General features: G+C 47.7%; 1 protein-coding gene across 1 annotated transcript; it reads right to left on the reverse strand.

Annotated features, from left to right (window-relative positions):
* Positions 1–10: 10 nt before the first annotated feature.
* LOC104388155 (feather beta keratin-like) lies at positions 11–12,039 on the reverse strand (the record flags this gene model as incomplete). Its single annotated transcript, XM_009996980.1, has 2 exons — positions 11,770–12,039; positions 11–178 (listed from the first exon to the last, which is right to left on the reverse strand). Coding segments are annotated over exons 1-2 (438 nt in total), but the record flags the coding sequence as incomplete, so codon positions are not given.
* Positions 12,040–12,908: the final 869 nt, after the last annotated feature.

A 12,908-nucleotide genomic window follows, 5' to 3' on the forward strand; every position in this document is an offset into this window, starting at 1 on the left:
CTGGGAATGTCAGGACAACGGGTGGTGGGTAGATGACAGCTCTGGAGTCGTCACAGGATGTCACACATGGCTCGTTGCAGGCGTTGGCAAAGGGCTGCGGGCAGGACACATCACACTGGTTGCTGTAGGGCAAGCACAGCTCCCCGCAGTAAGACATGGCTCTGGGCAGTGGGTGAGTCTGAAACACAGGGAGAAGATGAGAGGAACACCAGGTGCCTTGCAATCGGTGCACAGGTCACAGAGTGGTCAGGGTCAGAAGGGTCTATCATCTAGTCCAACTCCCTGCTAGAGCTGGGTCATCTACAGGAACAGGCTGGGAATGCCAGGCACCACTGGCAAAACACATCTGGGGTTCTCTGGATGTCTCAGACCAGCTCTGGCAGAGCCAGAACCTCAGGGCCACAAAAAGCAGCACCCCAGGTGCTTCAGCCTGATTTTAGACTCTAACAATTGACAGCAGCTCTTTAACAGCTCTGCATCCAACCACAGAGAAGTCCCACTAAAACCAGAATCCCTATGAAGATCCAGCAAACAGGAAGGTTCCTCCCTTCAGAAGAGGGGGTCATAGAGTGGTGAGGGTTGGAAGGAACCTCTGGAGATCATCCAGTCCAACCCCCTGCCAGAGCAGGGTCACCTACAGCAGATCCCACAGGAACATGTCCAAGTGGGTTGGGAATGTCTCCAGAGAAAGAGACTCCCCAGCCTCCCTGGGCAGCCTGTCCCAGGGCTCTGTCACCCTCACAGCAAAGAAGCTTTTAACCTTCTGTGCTTCAGTTTGTGCCCATTGCCCCTCATCCTGTCAGTGGGTACTGCTGAGAAGATCCTGGTCCCACCCTCCTGACACCCCCTGGAGATGTTGATCAGCTTTGGTGCTGGAGCTCTCAACTTGGGAGTTGTTTTTCTGCCACAAAATTGTGCCCTGTCCTGAAAAGTGAGGCTTTGTGTTCCCACCTGCCGAGACCTTAAACATGCAGAGGACACACCAGTCTATGTAAGCACAGCAGGAGAAAAAGGATTAAAGTGTTAAACTTCACTGGCTGTGTATAAAAGAAGGAATAGTTGATTAGATGAGAAGCTGGTTAAATAACCATCTTAAAGAAATAAGCTCCAGTAGCAAAAGGTTTCTATAGAGAGACTGTAGAAAGCAGAAGATTTAGACCCCCATATACTCAATAGAAAGTGTCTACAAACCATGTGGGTCTCTAAATTCCTAACAAATTCCACTTTTCCTCCACAAATCCTCCTCTCTCAGACCCACAATCGCCTGTTTGTTTGTAGCAATTCTGAGAATTACAAAGCTCCACACTAAAGCAGCAACAATCAAAAGGCAAATCAGACTTACCTGATCCTCAGGAGAAAGTTAAGGAGAAGCAGGAAAAGAGCCTTGAGCTGCAAGAGCTTTTATACAATTCCTCCAACTGCCCCGAGGCTAAAGGACTGATTATTTGGTGATTATCTCATCAACTTGCAAATCAGATCTTGTTCCTTCAACTGCCTGTAATTATGGTCCTTAGGGTTAGTTGTTCTGAGCCCCAGGCAGCTTCAGACCCATCTGACTTGGGCTTCTTCATGGTCACTGTTGGAGCTGACAGCACAAAAGGTTTCTTTGGAAAGAAAGTGCAAAACTCCTCCCCGGGCTTTGAAAACCTTGGCTGGAATTCCTTGTTCGAGGTGTTGAAGGACTCCAAATCCTGTAGGTGGAAGCAGAGCTAGAGATGTAAAATCTCTAGCTCTGTAAATCTGTGGACTCTCCACTTCCGCGGATATTCACAATTTATTTACACAAGCAAAGTTATCACTGGGGAGGAAGGGCTTCTGTAATTGCTATTACACTGTTTAATTAGGAAAGTTTAATTTATCATGCTATCAGGCTATTTTCAATCTTGTTTTAAACAACCTAAGCCCAGATTTTAGGCAGGGTCATGATCTCAGGTGTCTTTTCAATGGTTAGAGCAGATTTACACCATGCAAAGACCAGGACATCCAGAAACTTAAGGCTTTTATTTTAGCATAACGATGAAAATAACCTTGACCTGCAGAGCTAGGAAGGGTCTGCTTAAGAGGATGATAAGATAATGTTTTGAAGTGAAACTAATACTTAGTAACAAGACCTAGCTCTGCAACAACATGTCATTATCTTTATTATAGTAGAACTGTGTATCTACAACGTGTTAATCACACAGAGGTACTTTGAAGCCCTTTATTCTGTGGAAAAATTAGAACAACCCAGATAAGTGTTGTCTGGAGCTTCCTCATAATCATCCCACATCATTTCAGCATAATCTGTGCCTTGAAGGTTGGGCTTAAATTGTCAAGGGTGTAAACAAGGAGGAGAGAGGAAGGAGTTGCAGGAAGGCACATTTCTGCTGCCCAGCCTGGACACAAGGTGCTATGTTTCATCCCACCAAACCAACCAGCAAAATTCCACCACAGCTGTCTTATCCCACCTGTCAGAGTCAACAGTGCAACCACCATGGAGATGGACCTTGCCCAAAGCCCAGGAGAAAGACAGGAGAGTTTGTGTCTGGAGAATGGAAGGTCTCTGCCAAGACCTTCCTAACCAGGGTTCTCACAACCAAAGCCTCTGTGAGCGTCTGTCATTTTTGCAGACCAAGACAACTGTGGGTTTGTTATCACCCTTTAACCCTTATCTCATGGGGATGCTGCCTTCAGCCAGCCCCAAAATAGAGCAGGGTGGTGAGGCACCATATGCTGTGCCAGAAGTCTGTTAACATCCCCAATTACAAACACCTAAGTGGATCAGCTACTGCCCTGGGCTCATTCCTGTGGTGGTCACCTGAGAAATTAAAAGAGAAGCATCCAAATCATCCATCACAGCAGGCAGAGAGATCTTGGCAAGGGCAGAAGCTTGTAGGGGCCTGTGACACGTTGACCTAAAACTTGCCAGGCTTGTTAAAAACTGACCATTGCAGCCAGAGGAGAGAGTGGGACATTATTCCAGTAGCTCAGAAGAGCAGCCAGAGGTTTGAGATCCCAAAATCTCCTTTTCTGTGGACTACAGGAGTCCAGCTTTCTGGCTTAGCCCTAAGTTAGGTTCCTTTTCCCCTCTTTCTACATTCTGTCTCAACGTTGCATAGAAATGCTTTTTTGGGAATGGAAAGTTGGGTTTTGTTGCAGAGCAGTAAGAAGCTGCAGTGATAAATGAGCAAAAATGTTGGGCAGGAGTGAGTGAATTCCTGACCACTCTTGGACATGGTTGATGCCCTTCAGGGGAGCCAGCAGGAAATTCAGATTAACACTTCTGGACTCATTAGCTTATTACAGAGCCTGTAAATTCCAGTTAGTGTTAGATGCTCCAGTTATACTGGACACCCTAAAGGGATGGATACTGCACAAATGCAGGTCAGGAGACATTGCATTTCCTGAGGGATTTACTGTATAAGCACCAAATAATTGGATGCAAAATTGCAGGAGACAGATTTCTACAACTAGCAGTGACAGTTACATCTGACAATTAATAGGAGCAAGCCCAGCAGTGCCCGTGAGGAAACAGTGCTCATGTTAATCCTTTTCAAGCTGACTTTAGCAGCATTAGCAGATGCCTTCCTGACACTCACCTTCTGCAGTCCTGCTTCCCCTAATCAGTGTTTTGCTCTCCAGCACTTATGAGTCAGCAGCAGTAACGAATAATTTATACCATGAAAATGCAACTTTAGGGATGAGTTTCCAGCAGCTTTGATGGTTTGCTGACTGCTGCCAGAGGAAACTGAAGTTGGTTTTATCCTGGGGAACGTGTGGTTGTCCTTCCAGCTCAGACCAAGCTGGAAACTCCTCCCTGTGCCCCCGCATGCCTTGGAAAGGACAGGAGGGGCACACTGGTGCACAGCCCCTGGCTCAGCACCCCAGGAGTGTCCTGGCACACAGCCACAGCTCAGGATAGGTGCTGTAAATTGTGTCCCTTCAAAAGCTTCCAAAGAAAACCTAAGAGGCAGAACTGATGAGCTGTTTACCACAGTTTTTGTCTTCCAAACACTCATCTACTAGAAGTGACTGGAGTCACCACTGGTATGAATGCCAAGCTGGCATTATGGGAAGCCTTCAGCCTCTGTCTGCCTCACAGCTCTTTCCCATTCCTCATCCCATTCCCAACAAGCTGAATGGGCTTCCAAGCTCATCTTTGGGAACAGCGCATTGTCAGAGCAGCAAACACCCTGGCACAGCCCTCCCACCAGGGCAGTGTGGGAGCATCTCCACGTAATCATAGAATCATGGAATGGGTTGGAAGACACTTGAAAGATAATTTAGATCCAACCCCCTGCATGGGCAGGGACACCTCCCACCAGCCCAGGCTGCTCCAAGCCCCATCCAACCTGCCCTTCAACACCCCCAGGGATGGGGCAGCCACAGCTTCCCTGGCCAACCTGGCCCAGGGGCTCCTCACCCTCACAGCCCAGAATTCCCTCCTCATGTCCAACCTCAATGTCCCTCTCCCACTTCTCATCCATCCCCCCTTGTCCTCTCTGTACAATGCAACATCTTGCACCCTGCTGCTGGCTCCTGGCCCTGGCCATGCTCCTAGCTGTGTGCCCAGGTGGGGGCTTGGCCTGTAGACTTGAAAAAAAAAGCCCTCAAACCAAACAGTTTTGGTTTAATTAACAATGTGACCATCATTTCTGAGGCTTTCATCTCCCTGGGGAAACATCCCCAGTGTGATGTTAGAGAGAGAAATGATCAGTCAGCACTTGGCCATTCTACTCCAGCCATTCCCAGGATCCCACCAGCCCCACACACCAGCAGGGACCAGCATTGTTACAGCTCCTGCAATTCCTGTTCTGAGCAAGCCCAAGACTTTCCCAGGCTGTTGCTCCAGGGATCTCCTTAGTGACTCACCAAAATCCAGAGATTGTTTTGACACTCTGGCTGCAAACTGGTCAACAAAACAAAACATGAGCAGGTGAAGGGCAGGAACACAACTATTCTTTATGGCAAGGAGTGATGAGGGCACAGAGCTCCATCCTGACCTTTTTGGCTGAAGTGCAGCCACCACCATCATAAGCCTTGTCACCAGCCTGGCTTCTCCAGGTTCATTTCCTCCGTTCTCAAACAGGTCTTTGGTTTACACACAGTTGATGTGATTTGGGATGGTTTTCAGCTCCAGATGTGCATGTTTGAAAGGGTATTTACAGAAAAAAACACTATCTCTGTTATTTTCAGATAGGAATAAAACCTAAAAGCAACAAGATCTCAATCCACTGTGAAGGCCTTTTGAAAAAATATTACACTGATCAACCCGTGTAAGAATAACAATAAAGTTAATAGTGAATAATCTACACACATCATTCACCTACTTTGTGGCTTTTTTGCTGTTATTTCTGAAAAAAAATATTGGCAACATACTCTTCATGATGCTATAATTGTCATACTAAGAAATAGCACCCAACTACTCTTTTGTATTCTCCCACCTTTGTGCATACAGCTGGTGTCACCTGTCTCACACTGTAAGGTTTTTAGTAGTGTACAACTTTTTTTGTTCCATCACTGTACAAGATCTGCCACAATGCACAGCTACACGCCCAAATCACCACTACTATTTCTAAAAAAACAGTTGAGATTTCATGAGGATCAAAGAAAACAGACTAGAGATCCTCACATTGATTCACAACCAATAAAGGATCTTCTACATCGTGCGGAGGCCTATAAAAATGAAACATCTAGTAACTCAGAACCACATCATATATTGAGCCACGCAGTTTTCATGGCCCATGTTAATATCTCCAGACTGCCTAAAGCTCTGTGCTCCTGCCTAGAACAAACTTGCACAGGGATTTCTTTTTCCCCGAACAGCAGGATTGAATTTTCTTCACTAACCAGAATTTGTCACCAGAAGTCCACTTTAACAATCTTTATTTGAAGCAATTTATAAACACTGGTAAGAAGCAAATCTCAAATACACACAATAAACGACAATTAATAGGAGCAAGCCCAGCAGTGCCCGTGAGGAAACAGTGCTCATGTTAATCCTTTTCAAGCTGACTTTAGCAGCATTAGCAGATGCCTTCCTGACACTCACCTTCTGCAGTCCTGCTTCCCCTAATCAGTGTTTTGCTCTCCAGCACTTATGAGTCAGCAGCAGTAACGAATAATTTATACCATGAAAATGCAACTTTAGGGATGAGTTTCCAGCAGCTTTGATGGTTTGCTGACTGCTGCCAGAGGAAACTGAAGTTGGTTTTATCCTGGGGAACGTGTGGTTGTCCTTCCAGCTCAGACCAAGCTGGAAACTCCTCCCTGTGCCCCCGCATGCCTTGGAAAGGACAGGAGGGGCACACTGGTGCACAGCCCCTGGCTCAGCACCCCAGGAGTGTCCTGGCACACAGCCACAGCTCAGGATAGGTGCTGTAAATTATGTCCCTTCAAAAGCTTCCAAAGAAAACCTAAGAGGCAGAACTGATGAGCTGTTTACCACAGTTTTTGTCTTCCAAACACTCATCTACTAGAAGTGACTGGAGTCACCACTGGTATGAATGCCAAGCTGGCATTATGGGAACCCTTCAGCCTCTGTCTGCCTCACAGCTCTTTCCCATTCCTCATCCCATTCCCAACAAGCTGAATGGGCTTCCAAGCTCATCTTTGGGAACAGCGCATTGTCAGAGCAGCAAACACCCTGGCACAGCCCTCCCACCAGGGCAGTGTGGGAGCATCTCCACGTAATCATAGAATCATGGAATGGGTTGGAAGACACTTGAAAGATAATTTAGATCCAACCCCCTGCATGGGCAGGGACACCTCCCACCAGCCCAGGCTGCTCCAAGCCCCATCCAACCTGCCCTTCAACACCCCCAGGGATGGGGCAGCCACAGCTTCCCTGGCCAACCTGGGCCAGGCTCTCCCCACCCTCACACTCCACAATTCCCTCCTCAGCTCCAACCTCCAGCTCCCTCTCCCACTTTTCATCCATCCCCCCTTGTCCTCTCTGTACAATGCAACATCTTGCACCCTGCTGCTGGCTCCTGGCCCTGGCCATGCTCCTAGCTGTGTGCCCAGGTGGGGGCTTGGCCTGTAGACTTGAAAAAAAAGCCCTCAAACCAAACAGTTTTGGTTTAATTAACAATGTGACCATCATTTCTGAGGCTTTCATCTCCCTGGGGAAACATCCCCAGTGTGATGTTAGAGAGAGAAATGATCAGTCAGCACTTGGCCATTCTACTCCAGCCATTCCCAGGATCCCACCAGCCCCACACACCAGCAGGGACCAGCATTGTTACAGCTCCTGCAATTCCTGTTCTGAGCAAGCCCAAGACTTTCCCAGGCTGTTGCTCCAGGGATCTCCTTAGTGACTCACCAAAATCCAGAGATTGTTTTGACACTCTGGCTGCAAACTGGTCAACAAAACAAAACATGAGCAGGTGAAGGGCAGGAACACAACTATTCTTTATGGCAAGGAGTGATGAGGGCACAGAGCTCCATCCTGACCTTTTTGGCTGAAGTGCAGCCACCACCATCATAAGCCTTGTCACCAGCCTGGCTTCTCCAGGTTCATTTCCTCCGTTCTCAAACAGGTCTTTGGTTTACACACAGTTGATGTGATTTGGGATGGTTTTCAGCTCCAGATGTGCATGTTTGAAAGGGTATTTTCAGGTTTAGTCTCTGTGCCTTTCTGGTTTGGCCAACATCTCTTGCTCATGTCCCTTTAGAGCCTGGCTGCTGCTAAGCTGGCAGAGAGTTGTAACAGGGAGGGAAGAGTAACTTGGATCATGGGAGGACCCACCTCTCATGCATTACCTTGGCAAAATAATATCTTTGGGTTCATTAGCATGTCTTACTGACTCAGGTTTTGGAAACTCAGGAGTATTGCCTTGAAGATTTGCAGGCCTGATTCATATGCAAAGATTAAATCTTAATGAGGGATGTGGGCATTGTGAGCAGGGTGCCTGTGGTGAAACACTCCTCACTGCTTTGAAAATGGTGCTTGCTCAGGAGAGAATAATTGTTGAAACCTGTCAATCCTTTGAGTGCATTCACAGTGTTGACCTTTGTGTTGTGTTTTGGCACAGCTGCTCTGAGGAAGGGAAGAAGGGAGGGACTTTTTTTTTACTGGGGTTTGTAGTCAGAGGAAAAGGGGTGATGGCTTAAAACTGGAAGAAGGACATTTAGATTAGACATTGGGAGGAAATTTTTCACTATGAGGGTGGAGAGACCCTGGGCCAGGTTGCCCAGGGAAGCTGTGGCTGCCCCATCCCTGGGGGTGTTGAAGGGCAGGTTGGATGGGGCTTGGAGCAGCCTGGGCTGGTGGGAGGTGTCCCTGCCCATGCAAGGGGTTGAATCTAGATGATCTTGAAGGTCCCTCCAACTCAAACCATTCCATGGTTCTATGATAATAACATGGGCACAGGGTGCCTTGCTTGGGGCCAGGTAGCCCTGAAGAGGAGTGACAGAAAGGTGAAGACTCCTGCACTCACCCCATGGGGCTTTTGTGGGGCCTCAGACAGGCTCACAGGGCCAAGCATTTCCAAATATTTAATATTGAATAGTTGTTTTGAAAGTGCCACTTACTGAGTGTCTGTCCTGGTTTGAGCTGGTCAAACTGTGGCAATGTCCCTGCCTCAACTCTAAACATGAATCAATTCTCCTGCCACTGACCTTTTTTCACATTCCTTTGTTAAGTTTTGTTTTGCTACCAGCCCAGAAGTGTCTGTTACATCATTTCTACCAGGGCAGCCAAATAGTAACATTTAGCTGTGGTGTTTAGGCAAGACTATAATTTATATTAGACATTTCAAAAGTTACCAACAGCTCAGTCTAATCCAAGCTCCTCCATGGAAGCAAGTCATTTAGCTTGAAGGCAGCAATTATCTTTCCTGTAAAAAGTGACATAATAGCTACTTGCTTGCCATAAAATATCAGAGATGGGAAGAGTGGTGAAGACCAAAACAGCTGGGAAAGTGACTGGCAGGAGACTTGGAGCTGTTGTGTGGTGTAGACAGAGAAAAGATATTAAGGGAGGGACTGGCACAGACTTATCACTGGGCTGATCTTCAGGAGTAGACACTGATGAAGACTCTCCTGAGCATGGGAGTGGCAGCAAGGGCTCTGGCCACCAACCCAGGTCACTTCATGGCTGTTTCATGATCACCCTGGCTGGGAACATGCACCTAGACTTGCCTGGAGCACAGACCTAGACCTGCCTGGAGCACAGACCTAGACTTGCCTGGAGCACACGTCTGGATTTGCAGATAGGTTTTGTAGTTCCTGCTGATTTGCCTTCTCCTCGGGGTCTGGGTCAGCCTGAGCTGATGCCACAGGAGGGCAGCAGCCCCAGCGTGGTGCTGGGTGACCAGACTTGCATCCCAGCTGGGTCCTGCAGCCCCACCAGCACCTTTCTGTTCCCATAGGAGAGAGCAGCATGCCCCAAAGCACATCCCCCAGGCTATGAAAGGTGCTGGGAATGAAGAGGAACCTCCAAGTCCTGTGCTGGAGACATGGATTGCCCCATTTGACCTGCCCAGACATGGGAGGAAAGGTTCCTGGTTGACATCAAACACCTTTGTGTTTCTAGCTTAGGTAGCACTTCCAGAGCTGATTTAATGCTCAGCTTTTCCTCTTTTTCTATGTTTAGCTCTCTCCTCAAATATCCAATTCATTTAACCTCTAGGACTGGTCGGGTTTGTGGTGAGGAGCTGGGGGGGACAATGTTGGTAGTTGTGACTGCCCAGCATTAAGTTGTTCTAGCCTGATTGCCTGGGGTTTGACAGGCTTGTATTGAGTGGTTTCCCTAATAAAACCACCCAGGCTGCTGGGTTTTTAGCTCTTTCAACTATGAAACTCTACTCAATAGAGGGATAAAAACTGCTTTTTGCACCCCCAGCCCACCTCCCTTTTTTTTCTTTTTTAATGTTTAAAAAACCATCTTGTTTTAAAATGTGGTCACCTGGAGAGTGAACTGGCACTTCTGGAACAACTAGGCTGAGTTCAAATACAGCCCACGAGCCCCTCAGATTTGGGCTGGTTGGAAACAGCCCTATGTCTTGATCATTGACATGAAAAGTATCATCATATAAAAAAAAAGAAAAGCAACTTTAGAGTGAAAATCACCAGTTTACTAGGGAAAAAAAATACCCTGAGAAGATATGGAGATAAACAGGTGGGAAACCAGGACCTTTCTTTTTTTTTTCTTCCCAACTCAGTCATTACAGAGTCTTGGGGAATGTAACCCAAGCAATATACTATTAACATGAGATTAACATACCAATTTACATGTGTAATACATCAGTGCATGTTTGTGAAGCAACCTGACTCCCTTTGTTCTGAGGAAGTCTCCAGATATTTCTGGGTGGGTATAATTACAAGGATGACGTGGGATTTCCCAGGCACCAAAAGGCTGGGACTGAAAGAAGCAAACACACATCATTGAAGAATGACATTAACATAATATTTAGTATAAAAACAGCATCTGAAATTGCTTGGCTTTAGCAGGACACACCTGATGTCCTTCTGCCTAGAGGGACCCACTGCTGGCACCAGCTGGGCAGATGTAGGCTTTGAGCAGGACATCCAGGAGCAAGAAAGAAACTGGTGCTCCAGGTCCACACGTGGCTTTCAACACTTCCATGTCAACAAGTTCTTTGCAAAAAAAAAACAAGCTGGGAAAGTTTTGATGCAGAAATAGGAAGAATATCATGAATCTGGCTCAGTCTGGTTGATTTCTAGAAGGGCTCCAGGTAGGACTGGTTATGGAATAGAACAGGACATTCAAAAACCACACATTTAGCTCTGACTTGGATGTGTAAAACTACAAAATACAGAACCTTGTTTCTCTAGGAATTCTGCTCACTGGTTTCCAGGCTACAACCTGCTTTATACCCCATTTTCATCCAGGGGCCTGGAGAGCAGAACCAAATCCTACATTTTACCTGGCCATCTAGTCTCAAGTGGTGTAGGAAGAGTCTTCAGGACACCTTCTGTCCCTCCATACAAGGCTGAGTGTCACCAAGAGAGCTTTGCAAATAAGTAGCAGAGGAAAAAGGAGATTCAGAAGGCCAATGGTTGGATGCAGAAGCATTTTAATGTAAATGCAGAGTCAAACATTTGCAGAAAGAGTAATGCAGACTAGAAAGAGCCTATTTCTAGAGACAAAAAGACCTAAAAGCAGTTGCCTATCCCAGTGTGACATGTTCCATTGAGCTGCTCACTTCCTTTATCCTTGCTGAACCTGACATTCAAATCCCTTTCTACGCTTTGTTTTCAAACCACCCTCAATGTCAAACTGGGTAGAGAAAGTTAAGAGTGCAGATGGAAGATGCAAAGCCCCAAGAAGACAGAAAGCATTCATCTAAGCTAAAGCATTTGATCAGAATTCCATGGAGGGTCCTGGTTTCCAGCTGAGCTTTCCTCTCCGGTTGCCACTCCTGTCAGTCACTTGCCATATCCTTTCATTTCTTTGCCTCTTCTTTTTTTCCTTGGGATTATTCTTTGGTTTGAAGGTGATTAGATCTTCTTACAGAAGCCCCTCTGGCAAGGATGCTTCCAGCGGGTGGAATAGGTGTAGGAGCACTCTGAGGCACACTTGGTGGCACATGGGGCAGGACATGGGGCAGGACATGGGGCAGGACATGGGGCAGGACACGGGGCAGGACACTGTGGGGCACACTTGGTGGCACAGGGAGCAGGGCACGGAGCAGGGCACGGAGCAGGGCATGGGGGGGGACAGGGAGGGGCACACTGTGCAACACAGGTGGTGGCACAGCTGGGGACACACTGGGTCTCACACTTGGTGAGCTGAGGGATGACACAGGGCTCCAGGCACCCCACGCCCTTCTGGCCTGACGTGATGGGCACCCCTGACTCCAAGGCCCCAGCCAGCTCGGCTGACTCTGTGGAGCCCACCACAGTTTCCTGCGGGTAGGTGGTGAGGATGGGGCCTGGGAAGGTCACAACCACGGGAGGTGGGAAGATGATGACACGGGAGTCCGGGCAGGCGATGACACAGGGTTCATTGCAGGCCGCGGCGCGGGGCTCGGGGCACTTCAGGTCACAGGGGACAGAGCAGGGCTCCTTGCAGAGGGTTTTCTCACAGGACATCTTTGAGTTATGCTGGAGACCTGCAAGGGGTGGGAAGGAGCAAATATAAAATCAAAGGAGGCAGTAGGATGGGATCAACACTTGAGCTGAGCTAGTAGGAACCCTGAAGAGACACAAATGGGAAGGCAGGTTGACAACCATCTGGTCTGCTTGGCTTTGCTCTTCTCTTACAAGGGCAAGTAGTGAGAGGACAAGGGGGGATGGGTTCAAACCTGAAGAGGGGAGATTTAGATTAGACATTAGGAGGAAATTCTTCACCATGAGGGTGGTGAGAGCCTGGCCCAGGTTGGCCAGAGAAGCTGTGGCTGCCCCATCCCTGGGGGTGTTGAAGGGCAGGTTGGATGGGGCTTGGAGCAGCCTGGGCTGGTGGGAGGTGTCCCTTCCCATGCAGGGGGTTGGATCTGGATGATCTTGAAGGTCCCTCCAACTCGAACCATTCCATGATTCTATGATTCTCCTCTGTGACCTTTCAGAGCCTGGTTCCTTCCTGCAGACATCAAACCACCTCTTTGGGACTGCTCCTTAATCAATGTCTGCTTTCTTCTATGTAATTTGGACTCCAGAGGTAGAGTTCAGTAAAATGAGGGTAACACAGCATCAGGCATTGAAGAAAAGGAAAACCCAGGGGAGGTTTTACTCTACCAAATGTACATGTCACCTGGGCTCAGCAGACCAGAGGCAGAAGGAGATATTTAATCCCTGTATTATACGTGAGGGAGTCAAGCCCACAAGGATACCAAGTACTATGTTTTCAGTGCAGTTAGTTTATAACAGGCAGCTTTAATCCAGCATATTTAGTGTCACACTCACATGGACAATTAAGCAAATAAGAGCTTTTTTCAAGATCACAAGGAAAAAGCTGAAGCTCA

The sequence above is a fragment of the Chaetura pelagica genome, unplaced genomic scaffold (genome assembly GCF_000747805.2).
Source record: "Chaetura pelagica isolate M959 unplaced genomic scaffold, ChaPel_1.0 scaffold584, whole genome shotgun sequence".
NCBI classification, from domain to species: Eukaryota; Metazoa; Chordata; class Aves; order Apodiformes; family Apodidae; genus Chaetura; species Chaetura pelagica.